This window comes from Hippichthys cyanospilos, chromosome 18, assembly GCF_059441005.1.
Source record: "Hippichthys cyanospilos isolate Australia breed blue-spotted pipefish chromosome 18, RoL_Hcya_1.0, whole genome shotgun sequence".
Lineage (NCBI taxonomy): Eukaryota > Metazoa > Chordata > Actinopteri > Syngnathiformes > Syngnathidae > Hippichthys > Hippichthys cyanospilos.
Genome location: NC_142386.1, coordinates 5,788,584 through 5,807,435, shown reverse-complemented (window position 1 = coordinate 5,807,435; position 18,852 = coordinate 5,788,584). Strand labels below are relative to the sequence as shown.

Genomic DNA, 18,852 nt, shown 5'->3' with positions numbered 1-18,852 from the left:
TATCTTGTCAGTTCCCTTTCATAGTTTTTTCTTAAACATCTTGAACAGATACACAACACATTTGCTTTACTGGTGGATTGTCTCCTAGTGGCTGGCAAAAAAAAAAAAAAAATCAGATAAGCAAGTCTCAAATCACGAGAAAAAAGTTGCGGCTTATAGTCCGAAAAATCCAAGTTAGAGCTTGTCGGAGTAACCTTGCACAATATATTGGCGATGCAATCGCCACCTGAATGTTTATGGAATGTTGCCAATAACAAGACACTTTTCTCTACACTTTGCTTTGCTAATTTTTTGTCACTCAAGCAACTCTGATTGGCCGAGATGCTCATTCAAAACTACCGCTGGGTTTTGGATTTATTGGTGTTTGGCGGACAGCCTCTCCTTGCGGCGTGGCAGCCCCGCTAGGCTGCTGCTCTCGGTGGCACTTAACGCTTGCCAAAATTGCAGGGAAAGGTCATTTATACTACGGGCGCAGTGGGAGGGGGCATACAGGTGTCTGCGTGAGAAGCCCCCTGTGTCAGAACTGGAGTTGGGCTGCTGGGTTATGAAGCCTTTGCAGCCAACTGGCATATCCCTCTCTTGCATTTTTTTCTTTATCTTTGCGGGAAAAAAAAAATGTACCACAGTCATCACCTATTTCATGCTTTTTCAAGAGTTTCATATTGCTCTTACACTCATTGGCAGAGCACAGGATACTTCTTTGATTGGAGCGTTTTGTCAAATAGGAAGCAAAAAAAGCAAGACGCAGAAAAAAGAAAAAGATCATCACACTGGATTCACTCGCCTGCAAAATCTTGGCAATAAAAGCATATTTGCCCAGATGTCACTTTGCAAACTTCTCAGCTCCACCAGATGTCTTCAATTCAAAGTGTGAAGGGACTGTAATGCCCACATAGACTGCATAAAGGCATTCTTCTTTTTGTTGTTTCCCCCCACTTAGTAATAACGCCAGCAGCTACAGGCAGTACCACTATATCAAAGCATGTCAAATTCTTCTTCGATGGTAATTTGTGTAAATAACGTTTTATGAATTCATATGGTTAACTATCTTATACACACGGATGGTTGAGTTCCATTGTCCTACTCAAGATTTAAGCAAGTTTCATTTTTTAGTTTCATTTGTTTTAAAGGTCTGATGTTTTTTATGTTTAGCAGTAACGTTCCCCAACATTAAAAAAAAAAAGAAAAATCAAATAAAATAATATTTTAAAATCAATACAGGAGTTGCACATCCATGGAAAATGTAAACACTCAAGACAATAAAACGAAAAGTCTACTGGTGAGGCTAATGAAAAAAAATTGAGGTCTGAGTTATTATATTCAAACACACCTGTAAAAAACAGAACATCCATATCTACTATATTTAGTTTTTGCTGCTTGACTGAAATGTGAATTTTAGTTTCTGGTCCTAGAATCATCGAATGAGGATATCTACTCTAGCCTTGCACATGTTACCGAAGGTGTCCCTCAGGTGTCGATTCTGGGTCCATTGCTTTTAGTGTGTTATCTTACCAATAATTATAATATATCTAGCCATTCAATCGTTTTATTAGCTGCTTATCCTCACCAAACTCGCATATATATATATATATATATATATATATATATATATATATATATATATATATATATATATATATATATATATATATATATATATATATATATATAACCATTTTTTGTTTTGTCCTTGTCCCAGATCTACTTCTACAGACCTGCAAGAGAAGAACGTCGAGTGTAAAAGGTTAAACGATTCATGTTGTGCCTTACCTTGTTCCATCCCAGCCTGGCGGCCTCCTCGTCTTGGTAACGTGTCAGTCCACATTAGGTGCACCAGTGAGCAATGGTCTGAGCCAGGAGCAGGTGGTGGTTACTGCAACCTTTGGGAGGGGGATTTCGCTTGGTGTTTGTGTGTATGGGATGGGAGGCGCGCAATTGGTCGATTTGCCATCTGGAGCATCAGGACCATCCCAGGTGAGGCGGAAACATCAACGCGCTTTCTCTATCAGTCCGCACGTTGGCATCCATCCTGAAACCAAAACACTTTTTGGAGACCAACCTCGGGTCTCTTCGTCATGCCCCTAGTGAGGGTACACACCAATTCGGAGGGTGTGAAATGAGCCATTACAAGGTGTGCTGCAGCCCTCCCAAGCCAAGCCAAGTGACCCAAATTCAGAGATCAGCAGGCCAAGCACATTTTATTTTTTTTCACGGAGAAACACTCTTAAGACTAGTCAAATATTTGTGTCTCCCGATGGAGCTTGGGAAAGAAGTCTGGGCCTACACAACCCGTTTGTGCTCGCTTGCGTGGAGAAAAATTGATACGTTGGATTCATGTAAAATGAGGACAAACTCGATTGTGTGTATTTGAGTACATCGTGGGACATGCACTGAACAAATTGTGCATGTTTCAACCTGTCTTTCTGCAGAGGGAATCAGAGGAATTGCAGTCTTGTAGCGGTGCGGACTGAAATAAAATAGAGAGCTTTTTCCATTACTCCAAAGCTAGGAAAAAATTGCTCACATGAAAGCTAGCTGTGAAGTGAATTCCAAAGCATTTGCTAACTGTTTAATCAATCATTGAACATTTTAACCAACAGATGGAAGAAAATCCTTTCTCGATATACTGTGTGTGTATATATATATATATATATATATATATATATATATATATATATATATATATATATATATATATATATATATATATACACAAAGTAACAATGTTGACCCTCTTTGTCAAGTATCTGTAATTGTATGATTGAAAAGAAACTGGGATGTTATCATCATTTATACTGTACAGTCTGTGACGCACTTCAAAAGGGCGCAGCTAATTTTATAAATAATGCATAGGGTTCTTTTTGAGGCCATCTCCAAGTCAAGCTAATGATGCAATTAAAGAGAGAGGCTTCATACAGTATGTATGGCGAGTGGAAATAAACATTGTGAATGTCTATATCTAAATATGTCTCTTCAGCTACAATAATTTAGTTCCTGCATTGTGTGGTTTGGTTGAGTCTTAAGTTTTGTTTTTTTTTTTCCCCAAAAGGATCTTTAATGCTTCACAACCCCTGACCCGCATACAGTCCACCCATACATTACCTCGTCCCCTCCCATCCTTGCACATCCTCACCTCTCCACCCCCAACAATTGTTCTTGACAGGAAATCTTCTAAGCCAGTTTGCTCGTCACCCTTAATCCCTTACAGTCCTTGGACCGGAAGCATTGGGATCAACGTAGTAGTAAGCCACCAAGCGTATGACTTAGTCTGCTTTGTATTCTCTGCTCATTCTACATGTGTGCTGCAAAAAATAAAAAATCTCTATCATCTGGCTTTCTGTTACAGCCCCAAAAAGGTGCTGTGCAGGCTTTATCTCGAAGGTTTAGCCTACCCCAAAGTTTTGATTTTACAATATCTTGTATTCAACCCCCTTTGCTATTTTTGTCAAAGCCACCCTGAGAAAGAAAACATTTTGCAACACTCCACTCAATGCGGTGAGAGTAAACAAGAGCATTATTTTGACTGTCTCAGTATGCAAAAAATGTTATCATTTTTAACATACAAATCAACTTTCAACAAATGTTAACTTTTGAAAACTCTTGTGTTGCCTCAGCAGACTTGCTAAAGACACCTATTTAATAACAAACTGGCTGTTTTTTATCGGGATTTTTGTCAGTTTATATGTGAAAAGACAATGTAACGATATTATGTTTGTTTTATGATATTGTTTATCCTCATCAATGCAATGAAACAAAGGAATTTAAAGTTAAAGCGCCATTGTACAGCAGAGTAGTCACGTGGCGCGTCATTCTCTCCAGGATACGCTGCAAGGAAAACAAACATTTAATCATGACAGCTCGTTATTGTAGTACACAGTATGTAGTCATTTGATAGTAGGCTATTAGAGCAAAAAAAAAATAACTTTTTTTTTTAATATGGCTCTTAAAACATTTTGATTCGGCCACCCCTGGTCTACTGTAAATGAAATAAAACAAGCTATTTTCTCAGCTTTTGTTTGACGCTCTCAGCCCCTCCCTCGCAGCGATTATTTCTCTTGCCTGATTGGCTGGAGTCTCGCGTCAGTCACAGCTGTCGTGGGCGGGACTCGTTAGCCTCACTCTCGCTCCACGCAGCGAGCGGGGCAAGGCGGCAGTGCATCTCCAGTTTAGCGGAGGACGCCAGTCGTCGGTCGGAACTGACTCCACAATTGAACAGCTTGCCGTGCCACAGCTCCTCTCGACAAAGCGAGATCACTACTAAAAAAAATATTCATTAAAAAAAAATAGCAGTGCACTTTTGGAGCGGTTTGATCGAACTTCACCTTTCAACCTACGGACTCGGTTAAAAAAAAAAAAAAGTGCACCTGGAGCGGATCAAGTCCGGTTGTGGGAGCTACAAGGCGGACAAACTAGCGGCGATTGTGAGGCGCAAGACAACAAGAAGCCAGGATGAATCTCAACAGTCATGCGATCTTCACCCTCTACACTGTTTATGGGATTCTTCTTAAAGGTAAGATGTTTATTTCTTTTTCGATTCGGGGGCGGGCGACGTGTGTGTTTGTGCACGGCGCGTGCACCTTGCATGCTGAAGGGGCAAGAAGAAGGGTCACGCGCTTTTCTCATGTATGCACAGTACGTGCGTGTAATTGCATGTGCACCTTGGCATCTGGAAAGTGTCGATGGGGCACCGAAGGGGTCTTCTCCCCCCTGGATGTAGTGGTGAGCAATGAGTAAGGTGCATTCTCTGCATCTCCCGCCAGTGATGATAAAAACATGAACGCGTGCCCAGCAAAGGGTGGGGGACACACCTCAAAGTGATCCTTGCCCCCCCACCACCAATCCACCTCTTGGGTGTTTGTGAACATGCGGCGTTCTGATGAGTCACTGTTGCGATGCCGCTGATGCGTTTTTAATCAAGGGGGGGGTTTATTTATTTATTCGTTTATTTTGTTGCATCGCCTTTTGGGGGGTGGGGGTTACCGGAACAGGTGCACCACCCAAAATTCTCCGTGATGAATGATGAACACCGAGCGGTATAGTGACGTTGGAGGTCAAGGTCACATGGTCAAAAATGTCAAAAGCGGGGGTACACGTCATACTGATCTTGAATTGAAATTAGAAGTACCGCGTTTGATGAATAAACAAATGTTCTTTTTGTGCTTCAACAAGACAAACGTAACACACATCACATCACATAACATCAACTCCAACAATTGAGTCTCAAACCGGATGTCTGATGTAGTACCAAGACTGAACTGTGAGAGGCAGCACAATGCTGCAGGCCATCTACAGTGCCGGCAAATGCAAAGAAGAAGAAATGGAAGCAGCCAGGCAAATTGTTAGCTGAGCCGCTTACGTCAACGCAAACTGTCAGTTTTATTGTGATGAATGGCTGGCACACAAACACGTGAAATAACCAGTTTTCTTTGTTGTTGTATTTTAAAAAGCAAGCTGTTGAAATCCATCAGATTTCTAAAATAATAATAATAAAAAATCTGCAAATTTTTAAAAGTACTTTTTCTTCAAATTGACAGCTTTTTAACGTGATTCATTTGCTGGATTGGTTGAAAATACACATTTATCAAAGTAAAAGTCAATTTTGGAAATGTCTCACTATTTGAACACAAAGATAATCACTGCTTTTATTGAGATTTAACAAAATCTAAAAATCTATAAATCATACCCCTACTATGTAATCTTGAATTCCTAGATGTGCAACAATTAATCGACAGCTAATTGATTGCGAATTTAACTGACATGTGATTCATCATTTGGTGGAGTATAAGTTTAAATTGTCTGTCTTCTGTTTGGGTTTCAACTGTAAATATCAGATTTCTGCAATACTCAATGTTTGGAAATGTAAAATTGTTAAATGTAACTTTTTCTACCCTGTTAAATTGAAACACTTGTGATACATTAAGATTTAAGAAAATGTTGGCTGACTGATTGGAATTGCGATTCCAATATTTTCCATTGTATACATGCGTACCTCGCCATGGAAGAAATATTACAGAATAATTGGTGTGCATTTGTTTGATTGTTGCAATATATTTGATCATAATATTGACATGGAACTTGGTGGACTTCGATGCTGCTTGATAGGACAAACGTCTCCATCTCTGTTTTGTTTGTCCAGTTGAGGTTTATGGTACCATATGGTTGCTTGGCAACCAAACTGTGGAAGTGGCCTGGTACCTTTTTCTCCGTTGTTTGTATTTGAAGTCTGTTTGTTAATTTGGCAAGAGAGATTTTTCACCTTTGTGAAGAAAAACCTCGGCCTGTGATTAAGGGCTATATGAATACATTTAACGTGACTCGACTGGTTTTGATTTTGCTGAGGAGGGGGAGGAGCTGTTCAGCGGCAAAAAAAATAGAGTTGAGGCTCCTCCGTGAGCTACAGCAATTCGGAAACCCCTTCGAGGTGTACCGCGGGCTTCTCAATGCTTTTTTTTTTTTCTTCTCAGTCGAAAACACAGAACATGATGACATTACATATGCTTCTTCAAATATGGTTGAGATTTGTTTACAGTGTGATTACAAGAGTGTTTTAATTATTTGCACTGTAAACATTTCCCTCTTTATATGTTTGATATGATTTGTGACGCGTCCCCGTCGTTAAACGGTTAACTGCACGCATTTACAGTGCAAGTGGATGAAACAGATTATATTGAATATTAGATATCCAAAAAGCCGGAATGTGTTGATTTCATCTCATTTATCCAGGAAATGCAAACTATTGGGCCGGCGTCAGTGAACTTCAGATCACCCGATGTAATCACGTGGTGGCCGACCCTGTTTGGTCAAGTGATGCTTTTCAAACAAAGAACTATAGTCAGCAACTATTAGGTAGGTTTGAGAAATTAGGAGCCGTTTATTCCAATTATTATGGGTTACTTCAACTTCAAACAGTGGAATTTACTGCACTTGAGTGGATTAAATACAAATTGAAGGACACCTGCATGGGAATGCTAATATTGGCAATTATGTATGCAGACTTGTGCTTGTGCAATCACCGTATTTTCCAGACTATAAGCCGCGCAGGTGTACAAGCCGCACCAGAAATTTTCTCACACTGGACTATAAGCCGCAGGTCACGACATCAGATATTTATGCAGAAATATGGTTTGTTAGTTGTTGTAACCCTAACCATATATATATATATATATATATATATATATATATATATATATATATATATATATATATATATATAATATACATACACACACACACACACCCTCATTCGGTAGGCTTTTGGTTGAGACTCGCATGCTATTTCTTAAGCTTAACGAAGTCTTAACCTTGTGTTAGCCCCCTGGTGGTAGATGACTGAAAGTGCATGATTTGACATGTACGGGAGCCGGCTTTTTCAATGTTAATATCACCAAAGATCAACTTAATTTATAGTGGCCGCCAATTATTGTGATTGTGATTAAAATTGGAATAATTGTGCAGCCCTAGTCTATCTTTTTTTTTAGTTTTTGGCCACCCCATCATGCTTTTTTGGAGCATTTATGGCCCTTTGTTGCTCACCCTTCTGTAACATGTGTGTTCCATGCCCAAGGTGCTCCATATTGTATTCTTTACTATCCCCAAACGGCAGCAGACTCACTGAAAGTATGCCTTCGCGTGCTTATATATATTCCCGCGAATGCGTGCCCTGTTTGTGTCTCAAACTTATGTTTGAGAAGAACGATGCAATGAGAGAGGAATACGCGTCGGTCTCTTTTCGTACGGAGCCGGCACACACGAATGCGTCACACAGTCTCGGCAACCCTGAAGAGGATAATGCTAGGCTGCTTGATTTGAACAGTCATTTCCCAGCGCAAGGCCTATTATTGTATAGGTCGCACACAGCAGGCAGGTCAGCCCCCTCCTGAATGGAGTCGATATCACTGAAGTCACATCCAAGCTCGCCCCTGTACGTGGCAGCTGCCGTACGAGATTTCCACGAATGTGAAAACGGTAATGCACACGTGTGCTATAGATTAGGAAATTCATCTATAACCATTTTTGATGATCGGAAAATCACTTTGACACGTAGTTTGGTTTTCAGAACTGGATTGATTAGTCAACAGTTATTTGGTGATCAAATTTAGTGATAAGCATTTTCGGTAATCGATTCATTATTTTGAGACTTTTTTTTCATTTAATGTGTCCATTCTCAGCCTCTTATCACTAAGTATTGACTTTTTTATGTTGTCCTCCATATGGGCATATCTTGTTTTTGTCTTTATTGATTCAAAATGAATGTAAACGTTTGCTCTTTCCCCGGACACAAAATATCAACATTCGTACCCTTTTTCCCCCCCGATGTTACGGACCAAACCAATGAATCTTTTTTTCCCTCTGATTAATCAATTAATCAAAGGATTTTTTTTCCCCTCTGATTAATCGATTATTCGACAAAATAGGTGTCAGGCGAATCGATGACTCAATTAAGCTTGATTTGCCACCCAAGCGTTTCTGTTTGAAGATCTCCGCTGTCGTCCAAGCTTCGGTCCAGCGTGTGCCCGCGAGCCAGAGAAAAGCGGCTGTTATGCAAATGCGCCTCTTACGCAAGAGCCCGGGGCCGATCGGTCGGCGTAGCAGAGGGCATCGGGAGGAAGAGGAGCTGATGTCAGAACAATATGGAAGCGGCGGTGCGGGGGAGGAATGCGCAATCTCCCGGCGCCGAGAGTTGCAACTACTGCACTTTGTGCCTTGTTTTGGATTGGTAGTTTATCTCCCGCGCTAGCTAGCTTGGAACTCTGATCTTGCTAGCTGGCGTAGCAGCCCCCGCCGAGGCGTGTGTTTATCCCCTCAGTGAGTCTAAGCTGCTGTAGGCTGACCCTCCATCCCTGTGCGCCTTGGTCCGTTCCTCCCTCGCTCTCATCCGCCGGTCCCGGTCTTGGAGCTTTGTAGTGTGGCAGCGTGGGAAAGCTTCTGATAACAAGCGGCCTTGTGTGTGTGTGTGTGTTTTGTGTGTTTGCAGAGCCACTGATTACATGGGAGAAACATCTCTCTCTCTTTCTCTCTCTCTCTCCCCCTCCCTCACCCCCCCATCCCACCTCTGCATCCATTTTCACGGCCGCGCCTCGACAGGTAGAGCACGCGAGGTGCTCCGTACCCTGTGTCCATGCCATAAAGCCTCAAAGCCGGGAATCCTCTGAGGAGCGGCGCCGGACCGCTGTGCCTCGCGCACGCATGCACACAGCCAGGCGGTACATGCACAGAGCCCCACTGTGGATTCGCTGCTGCTCTGCCAAAGGATTTCCCCTGATCAAAGCCCGTCTTTTTGTTAGTCCAGGTGTTAAAAAAGTTGAAACAGAGAGAAGGAAGTGGCTGGAGGGGATTGTGCTAGGATTCAGAAGCTACAAGCTCTTCCTGGCACAGCAGAAGTCAACCGGCGTTGCTAAAACACAACGCGCAATTTCACACCTGTGCTTGATTCTCCTTGCTGGTTTGATGAGTTCATCCTTGCTTTGGTTTCCATTCACGCGGCTGAAACCAAACAGAGCCAACGGCCTAAATGAGAACACAGAGTCCTTTTGAAAACTGGGGTCGATGGGGTTGATGGCCTATTTGCGACAATGACTTCATTGCATAGCGCGTACCAAGATTTCGGCCCCATACTTTGAGGCCTAAAATAAGCCGTCTGGAGACGCTGATTAAAATATGTCTGGAAATACCATGATAAATATTGAATAAATCAGTTATGGGCGGCGCGGCGCACTGTTTTTATGTTTTATTGCTTTCGCTTTGGGTTGAAAAAGATCACGGGGGTTACTTCATTGAAAAAAAGTTTGGGCAAAATTTCCAAGCGGTAACGAAAAGCTTCTTCTCAATGGTGAGTTCAGAAAGTGATCTTTATGAAAAACAGGTGAAAGCTCTGCTTCCCATTACGCTCGTTCCGTTTGACGGTGTTCACTGAACTTTGATACTGCGGGCGTCCTCGCTTCTTGGCAAGTATTTCCCCGGGAAATCCAACACCGCGGAGTAATTGGTGGTATGATGGCAATGACGCTCTGTCATGGCTGCTTATGTTAATCACAGTACAATGGAAGCATGCTAGTCATCAAACAGCCAATTAGGTTGTCGGGCTTACGTTCAAACGGCATGCTGCATTTTTCAGCAAACCGTTTAAGTCTGATGAATTGTATATTACTAAGGCACAGTGATGAGGCATTGCTTATGCTGCGTGCTAATGCCTCCCTGGCTGCAAACGCGTGTTATTCCAGATTGAAATTCACCGGGAAAAAGCATCTTTGTCTCCGATATATTGTGGCTTAATTCATTTCCAAATTGGCAGTGCGGCTTTGCCTCATATTCGGCGGTTAAAGTGTATGAGAGAAGACGATAACGAGGCAGTCCGTTTTCAGCCCAAAGACGACTCCCGGTAGGGAGCGGCCTTTATTTATTCTATTGTAAACAATTCACTTCTTTTTATACAAACCCGCGCGCTAATTGGATGTTTTATCTGAACTTTAATGTTGTTTCCGTTTCGTAGTCGCATTTTGTTGGCGTTCTCGCAAAACTAATGGGAAATCGGACAGAAGGTTAAGCATTTTGTCATTCTCCAGGTCGAATGATATGACGACGGGTGCATGGATGCTTGCGTTAGCAAGACTTGCGGCTTGAGTGAGAATCATCTGGAGAAACCCTGGATCGTCTTAACATTTCTTAAGCAATTTGGTGGTTAAGATTTCTGTCAAGTTTTTGTTTTGACAAGTTTGGCTCGCTGAATGGCGCCAGTCCTCCAGTTAGCAATCTTTCCCAAGATAGGAGTTCAAAACATTCAGTCACATCATCCTTTTAGTCCAGTGCTTCTCAACTATCCTTTTTCACATTAACAAAAGGAAAAAAAGCAAGATAAATCAACTTTCAACAACTGTTAATTACTTTTACAGTGTATATGTGGGTTACAGCTTAGTCTAAAACAGAAAATCATTTGAATCAGGTGTTTTGGGGAGACAAACTTAGAAAACATGCAGGACACCCGCCCTGGAGGAGTTTGACAAAAGTCGTCTAAGCGGGAAAAAACAAACAAAAAAACTCCTAAGTGCATCAAAATACCTGGAAAAAAAGATGTCTGCTTATTTGATCACAATTATACTTTACATGCTAGTGGAGTTTTGGCCATGCGAAGATGACTAGGTGTGAATTTGTACAACGGTGTCTCTATTAGCATTGAATTCTCGGGGATTATTATATAGAAGACACATACACAAACCGCTTTCAAACAAATGAAGGGGGTTAATGTAGCATACAGCTGAAGCTAACGCGCACTCCAGGTTCATGTATCACGCTCCTTCTTAACAAGCCTTATCCCCGATAATGCTCTTTTCATGTTATGTGCCCTTTCATCTGACAGCTCCTTTTCATACGATTCCCAGTGGGCCACAGCCAAGAGACTTGCTCGTACGTGTCACAGTAATCATTTTCTTGAGCCCAGATAAAGATACGGTCACAACGCGGATCTTCCTCCCCTTCCTTTTTTTTTTTTTTGCTCTCCCACCCCGCCGCCAATATTGTTTAGGGACTCTGCGTCCGCTCCTGACAGAAATGAATTCAGCCAAAGCGAAGACGGCCCATATTGCTGCGCAGAGACAGCCAGCCCCTCATGTTATGTGTACGCTACAACAGGCGCATAAATGCACCTGCACACTTGCGTCCTGCAGTACCGAGAGGAAGAAAAATCCACTCTTGTTTGGAATTAGGCTTGCTCCATTGGAATGGACTGCGGGGCGCTACTGTTTTATCCGCATCTTTACTGTCATTCGGAGTTGGCAACCCGTAGCCAATTCATGGATGCTGAACCTAGGCAAGAAAGAAAGCAGCAGCTTTTTCTCCGACTGAAACGTAAAGGTGTATAAATACGCACATTGCAGGTTCTGCCTTCTCCTCTCTCTAGTGCTTCATTGTGTAAATCGTTGAAGCGAGCATCCATTCAGCGTCTAAACAGGAAATGAAGCCAAATCCACTCATAATCCCACGGTTCCCACCGCCTCCCACCCTCACGGCGCCAATATTCATCTTTACTAATCAAAGCTGTAATTCAACAAAGTAATCCCGAAAATGAGAAGCATCCGTCTATATGCTGATGCTGATTTCCTCGAGTGGTCATGATTTAGTCGATATTCAGTCACATATTATCGTACTTCAAATCCGCTACTCGATATAATTTTGCTATTCCAGACATATATATATATATATATATATATATATATATATATATATATATATATATACACTCTTTGAAAAATTTTATGAAAGGGTAGCTGACACCCTTGACTAGTGCTTAATTTTATGAGAATTTTTCGGCAGAAATTAAACAGATGATGTTATGGAATCTATCTTTTGGCGTTGCTGAATAAAATATACCTATAAAAAAATGTTAAGCGGAGTATCGCTGGAAAAAATAAAAAAAAAGATTAACAAGCACGGTTCAAGATTTTAGCACCAGCTTAATGTTGCGGCGCTTTTGATATATTTCAAAACAGGGATTTAGAGCTTAATTGCCCAACAGTTTTCGACACGTTATTAAAATGGAGTTGGCATGATACTAATTGAAACGTGGGATTCATTACACTTGCCCATGTCGCTATCTGCACTTGTTTTAGCAGGACGAAAGAAAGAAGCCTGGAAGTAGCGAAAGCTAATTGAAATATAATTCCCCGAAGATGCATGTTCCTGTTAATTGACTTTCTGTGCGCGCTTGTATTTCCGTGTCTGGGTGTAGTTTAGTGGGTGTTGTTTTTTTTTTTGTAGCCTGAAGTAAGTTGCTCTTCGATTTGTCTATTCAACAGCTGGAATCCCTTCCCCCCTGCTCTTCCATTCCCACTCTCCACCCGTTTTATAATTCACCCTTCAAAAACCATTAGGGCCTGTTTTGCATATGGAACATTTCTCTACTACACACAAATGCAATATTGTAATGAAATTATACAGTAACAATGTGTTTAAAATCAGATTCATGCGATCCTTACGGCTTTTCAATTTTCAATGTCTCTGTGGGAAAGTGCTCAACAAAAGTGTTTCGGACTGCTGAGTTTTGTTCATGGTCAACTATTTTGAATAGAAGGCCGCAATTAAGGGATTACTTTTGTTAGGCTCGGGTGTGATATTTCATCACGTGAATAATAATATTGTCCAGGTTTCACTTGACCTGGGAAGATATTTGACGGGCCGGGCTAAGAAAGCAAAATAATAGATTCCTTAAACCCTACTTGTTTCGTTCCGATGTGATGGAATTGTCGGAAAATGCTTCTTGACGGCAACCTACGGAGGAGCCACTCGCGCATTCTCAATTAGTCTATCAGTTATTAGAAGTTTAAAAAACTTAAAACTTTAAAAGTCAAAAATCTCGTCATGCTAGCTGCTGTCCCGCTGCTAATTTCTGTTGCTTCTAAGTTCTTTTTTCGTTTCATTGTCAGTCAATCTTCGAATTCTGACTTCATTGTCAGTATATACTTTGTCGGCATTCACACTTTTAAGTCAGAATTTTTACTCTCAGAATTCCGAAAAGTCGGATTCCCGATTCTCACGTTAAAATCCCAATTCTCACTCGAACGTTGACGTTTAAAAGGAGAATTCCGAGAATAAAGGCAGGGATCCGACTGCCCTCAGATTCCTGACTTACATCTCAGGATTCTCATTTTAACATTAAAGTGAGAATTCCGAACGTGAATGTGGAAAATAAAGTACTTTAAAATAGTCCTGAGAAGAAAGTGGAAAAGGCTGAGATAGAAGTGAGAATCTGTCAAACTTTCCCTCTTCTGTTGATCACATACCAAATGGTAGTGTGAAAACATCCTCAAGTTTGAAGTCTAGGTGCCATCTATGTCGAAAATACTCAAGTCATTTTGCTCAGGGAAGCGACAATAACGTCAAGTGAGAATATTTCGAACAGTTTCAAAAAAATAAATAACTGAGCAGTCTGCTCCGCAATGCGCCTTGAGGCACCCGTGTTACACTCTTTTCGTGTGTAAATGTGTGACCGTGTGTATGTGTTGTCCAAATTTCATCACTTGCGCACCATCTGTCTTTTTTCGCCACATTGCAAATCCATTATAGGATCCTCAACATTATTCGTCCCCATTTGAAGCCGTGCACTCCCCGGTGCTTACTGCTGGATCCCAATACAATACAATACGATATGTTTTGGGCAAAATCAACCATCCGTAGTACCGTTAGACCATAGTCCAGTTCCGTTTGGGGCTTGCTAAATTTTGGAAAATATGAAGGAAATATGATCTATTTTTTTATCCTCGGAAGCTCCCTGATCTTTCCGTCATCTTTCGCATATTAGCGCGCTGCTTGAACGCGGCAAGATGCGCAAAGCGCCGCTCCAGTCTCACCAGGGTTCGCCTCAGTAATTTTATAGCAAACTCATCCCCACTTCTAATCAAAATAATTCTCCGACCCTAAACCACCTGCTGAGAAAACAAATAAGCTATTATGGGTTTAAATGGTCTCCAATTACGACTCATTTCAGAGATATCTTTAGGATGTTTGCTTTTCTCGGCTACTTTGCTTCAGCTGAGTAGCACGAGAATTGTGATATGGATCATAACCGGACAGATTTGTTAGAAATACAACAGATGCATTCTTATGAGACAGCAGAAGGGTTTCTGGTGCTCCTATGGATCGCTGTTTCTTTCTCTATCATCTCACATTGAAGTCAGTTACTCGAGCCGTCACTAAGGCTAAAGTGGGTTATAACTTACTATATGTAACTTAAGTTGACCATTTAGAGTAAATGGAAAGCTTTATTCCTTGAAGCTACACTGAGCCTTTGACATTTTCCATTGGTCACAAATGCATTTTATTGTGCTTATAATCAATTGATCAAGTTCTTAAGATGCTAAACATAGTACGTCCATGCACCGTAAACATGTAAACTGCAGTTAGAAGACACGACAATACGTCATCATTTTTTTTAACCTTAACTTTAAACTGCTTACTGGCAGATTGTTTTACTTTCGAGGTTATTTAGATTTTAGACAAATATCTCCATACTTGGGGTTGTTAAGGAAGTAACGTTGAAGTTATTGTAGCACTTTGTCAGCACTAAAACTGGACATTTGATAAAGCCTGATTTGTTCAGAGGTGATCCGTAGGAACTGCAACTGTGCGAGTTGACTCATTTATGTCTATTAACTCTTTTAGTGCCGATCAGAAAAGGAAACCTCTAGAGGGCCAGTATATTTCGCATTTTCACTCATTTTTTCAAGGGCAGCAGAATATTGTGTGCTATGTCTTCGCAATTATGGGTGGCATCATATGAAAGATTGACTTCCATTCCTTACATTGAATTGCGTGTAGGTAATACATATGTCGTATGAGTGAATATGTGAATGAAACACTGCCTTTCAATTGTCACTGTTATCATGCTCATCATTGGCTTATATTCAGTAAGCATTTGTCAAGGGTGCCAGCTACCCTCCATTAAAAAAGCGTATTTGATGAGAATTCTATTACTAATTATTGTTATTACTATTTTAAAAGATGGGGAGTCTCGTTCATGGCACTGAAACTGTTAAACTGTCTTTGAAAAGATGGCACCCATCACCCAAATGGGATCAGTTGAGTGCTGTCAACATCAAGTGTCGTTTGCCGCTGCTCATGTTGCTAGCCGCTAATGTTAGAGCCGCTGCTAATTTACAGCTATAATACACTGCGCAAACTTTGTTTTTGCACTGCGGATGTTGAAGTTAAACATCCGCTATCCATCTAGTGTATCCCGCACTCATTCAAAACATTGAGATTTCTTCTTTTTTTTTTCGATTTTTTTCACATTTCTACTTTGAAAGGGTTGTGAATTCATGCCGCGGTGTCATTTGTGCAGCCAGACACGACTAGTGACTGCGCCGGCTGCTATGCAGCATGCATATCCATGCGGTTCAAACGGACCAGCTAATGCTAATCTGCGCTAATCCTCTGAGAAGCAGCCACAGTGCAAAATTATCGCACCACTCTGTAGTTGGAAGGGATCACGGAAAAGGAGGGAAAGGGGAACATTCTGAATGTTGACTTATTCGAGGAAAATTCAATCGCAGCGGCATGTGGGTACAAATCCTCACACCGGTGGTCACTCTTTAATGTCAGCTCTTATTCATACACAGAGATAGATTTAAAACAGCGAAAAGCAAACAAAAATAAGAAGACCGCGTTCAAACCACAGTTGCACTGACCTCGTAATTAGTAGCGTGCTCTCTGGGATTAAGCAACCAGCCTAAATCCTTGTTGTAAACACACTGGTCAGTGTAATACTGACCTTATTTAAAGTGAAACCAAACATTTGAAGTCTACTAGTTTCTCCTTTTAATCTTGGGCTATTTTTGACTATTTTTGAATAGGTACTCTAATAACCTAATCTTTTCGTCGAATTTAACCTTCAAAGCCGTTATGATTGAGCGGCGGGAGATCCTCCGCTTGTATAGTCCCGCAGGTTTGGGAAAACATGAATTTCTTCCAGCCGTGGAAATGCTTTTAGATATTTTCTGCATGTAATTACTTTCAACAGAGAGACACATTCTTCGTGTCCTATTGCTCATGGCAGCAAGTGATAAATTGATGATGTATGACAAAAATCATAAATGTACTGTCAGCAGGATTCACATCCTGCATATCCGTACAGATTCCACAGTCGAGATATCTAATGAGGTTCACGCAAACTGCCTTTGGTACCCGCGTCCAACATTGGGCTTCGGCAAAGCGTTTTTGGAGACCTCCGTTTCAAATGGACGGGTGTGGACACGGCCACCCGTGGAAGAGTAACGTTGGATGACGTACGGACGGATGTCCGGGATTTAAATGGGAGGAGCTGTTAAGGACTTTTCGACAATTCATATTCAGCTGTGGCGAAAAATAACAAAGCATTAAAACTTCAAATTGCTTTATTGTTGCCCCAAAATAACGCAACAGTATTATATTCAATAAACTATGAAGAAATGCGTCTAAAAGTCCTGTAATTTCGTCAATTAAAGTGGCGGTCAACTTATGCATGAGTACGACTTGTACACGGAGAAACAGGGTTGTTATATCTTTCAGGTATCGTTCTGTGGCGTTGTGGTTTTTATGTTTTCATTTACTGTCAATATTTTTCTCATTTTTAGTGTTTTAAAGGGATAGTGTGTAAGATTTAGGCCGCTTTTCATTACGGACAGCAGGGGGTGCTGCAGGTGCTGCATTTACCATTGTCCATATCTATAACAAACATGGCCGCCTCCGTAGAAGTGCCACCCCCCATGTAATATAATTTCACGATAACTAGACCTATGAGTATTTTTAAACCATACTGTGTTGGTCTTTAAGAACACATTGATTTGCAAGTTTGTTTTAATTTAATGTAATTTGTTACTTTTTCAAGAAAAGCTTACACACTGTCCCTTTAACACAGAGCAGAGCGATTATAATACTTTCCGTGAGCTCATCTCTGGTGTTCCACTTTAAATATTATCGTCAGGTTTGAGAGCTTTTGTTAGGTAATACAAATGAATTTGTTAAGCACATTGATGTTTGAATATACATTAAATTCTCTTTTTTTTGGCCGGGCAAGAGTTATAGTAAACAAGCAGCTTGGAAGCTGGCACTTTTTGCTTATTGTAGTATCACTCCGACGTGTCATTTGTGAGAATGAAAAGACGTTTGTGAAGCACACTTGTTATGGAAAGCAAACAAGCCTCAGATGGATAACAATAGGGAAAAGCAGACGCATCAAGTAAAAGACGATGTGATGCATCAGGGACGCCGGTGTGCTGTCTGGAGATGTCTCGTAAGTGTCTGACTTGTTTCCCGCGGCTTCTCCGGGATCCTTTCAAGACATCGACCTGGCCGCGGCCGAGCTAGAGCTTCCCCGCTGATGAGATGTGATGAGACAGCGACGGGGCCAACGGCAAACATTGCGTGTCGGAGTGTCATCAAGGTGTGAAGGGATGAGAGATTTGGGGGTAACTGGGAGGGATTGAGGGTGAAAGGGGGTTCAGAGGAGTTCCCATCTGCTCCTTCGCCACAAGATATGAATTTTCAATCGAGGCAGATGATCTCTCAGTGTTTGAAAGAAAGTGAGGTAACAGCAGCACCGAGGTGGAGGAAAAATAATCCCAACAGAAAGCGTTCGGGTTAAGAATGAAACCATGAGGGGTCAAAAAATGGCCGCTGGATCAGTCCTTTTTCAACCCAAATTGGGTTTACGTTTGACTTTACATATTAGAGGGAAAAATAGCTAAGCGCGAGATCTTCAGTAAATGAGCCACGGCATTGCTTCAGTCACTCAACCGTCCGCACACAAGCTGTAAATTTTAAAAATGCAATCACTCAATCAATTTGGAGGAATCGTAACGCGCGGAGATATGACCGCAGCCAAAGAGCAACGCTGAAGAATTGACACCCGACGATTTAATTTGACAGGCAACCTGGTCGGAAAACAAACATCGGAGCGTCATTTTCTCGTTGCTTTTATCCCCAACATGCGAAGACTGCTTTTCATCATGACTTCCTTTTCGGTTCGTCGCTGCATGTTTGTCTTTCTCCATCTTCTGTGACACCGTGTCTGTTCTCCTCTTCTCCGTGTTTCATTTCTGCCTTACCCTCCTGACACCTCACCCCGAGGCTTTCATCTTGGTGGGGTGCTCTCTCTCGCTGAGAATCCTGCAATTGGCAGACAAGCGCCCTTGTCAGACACCATTCAATGCACTTGCATAGATATGAAAAGTGTTTTAACAAGCGCCGCCATGTCTCGTGGCGCGGCGAAAAGTGCAGACCGATGCAAAAGCGCATCATGTGACTCATTTAAAAAGGCACTAAGGTTTGAAACCCTTTTATGTTGACGTTCTCGCATCTAGGCTATACATCAACAATTTAGAAGAT

At 41.5% G+C, this 18,852-nt stretch overlaps 1 protein-coding gene and 1 long non-coding RNA gene across 6 annotated transcripts in view; both read left to right on the top strand.

Moving 5' to 3' along the window:
- The window catches only part of LOC148408638 (uncharacterized), a 116,154-nt gene extending 113,523 nt beyond the window's left edge, over positions 1–2,631 (top strand). For all 3 annotated transcript variants that reach the window (XR_015868614.1, XR_015868616.1, XR_015868615.1), the window contains exon 5: positions 1,700–2,631. This is a non-coding gene — a long non-coding RNA (uncharacterized LOC148408638). The remainder of the gene's footprint in view (positions 1–1,699) is intronic.
- Positions 2,632–4,136: 1,505 nt separating this feature from the next.
- LOC148408637 (cell adhesion molecule 2-like) overlaps positions 4,137–18,852 on the top strand; it is a 168,898-nt gene continuing 154,182 nt past the window's right edge. For all 3 annotated transcript variants that reach the window (XM_088441538.1, XM_088441539.1, XM_088441537.1), the window contains exon 1: positions 4,137–4,510. In XM_088441538.1, coding sequence (XP_088297664.1) covers positions 4,450–4,510 — 61 coding nt within the window. In that variant the 5' untranslated portion in view covers positions 4,137–4,449. The remainder of the gene's footprint in view (positions 4,511–18,852) is intronic.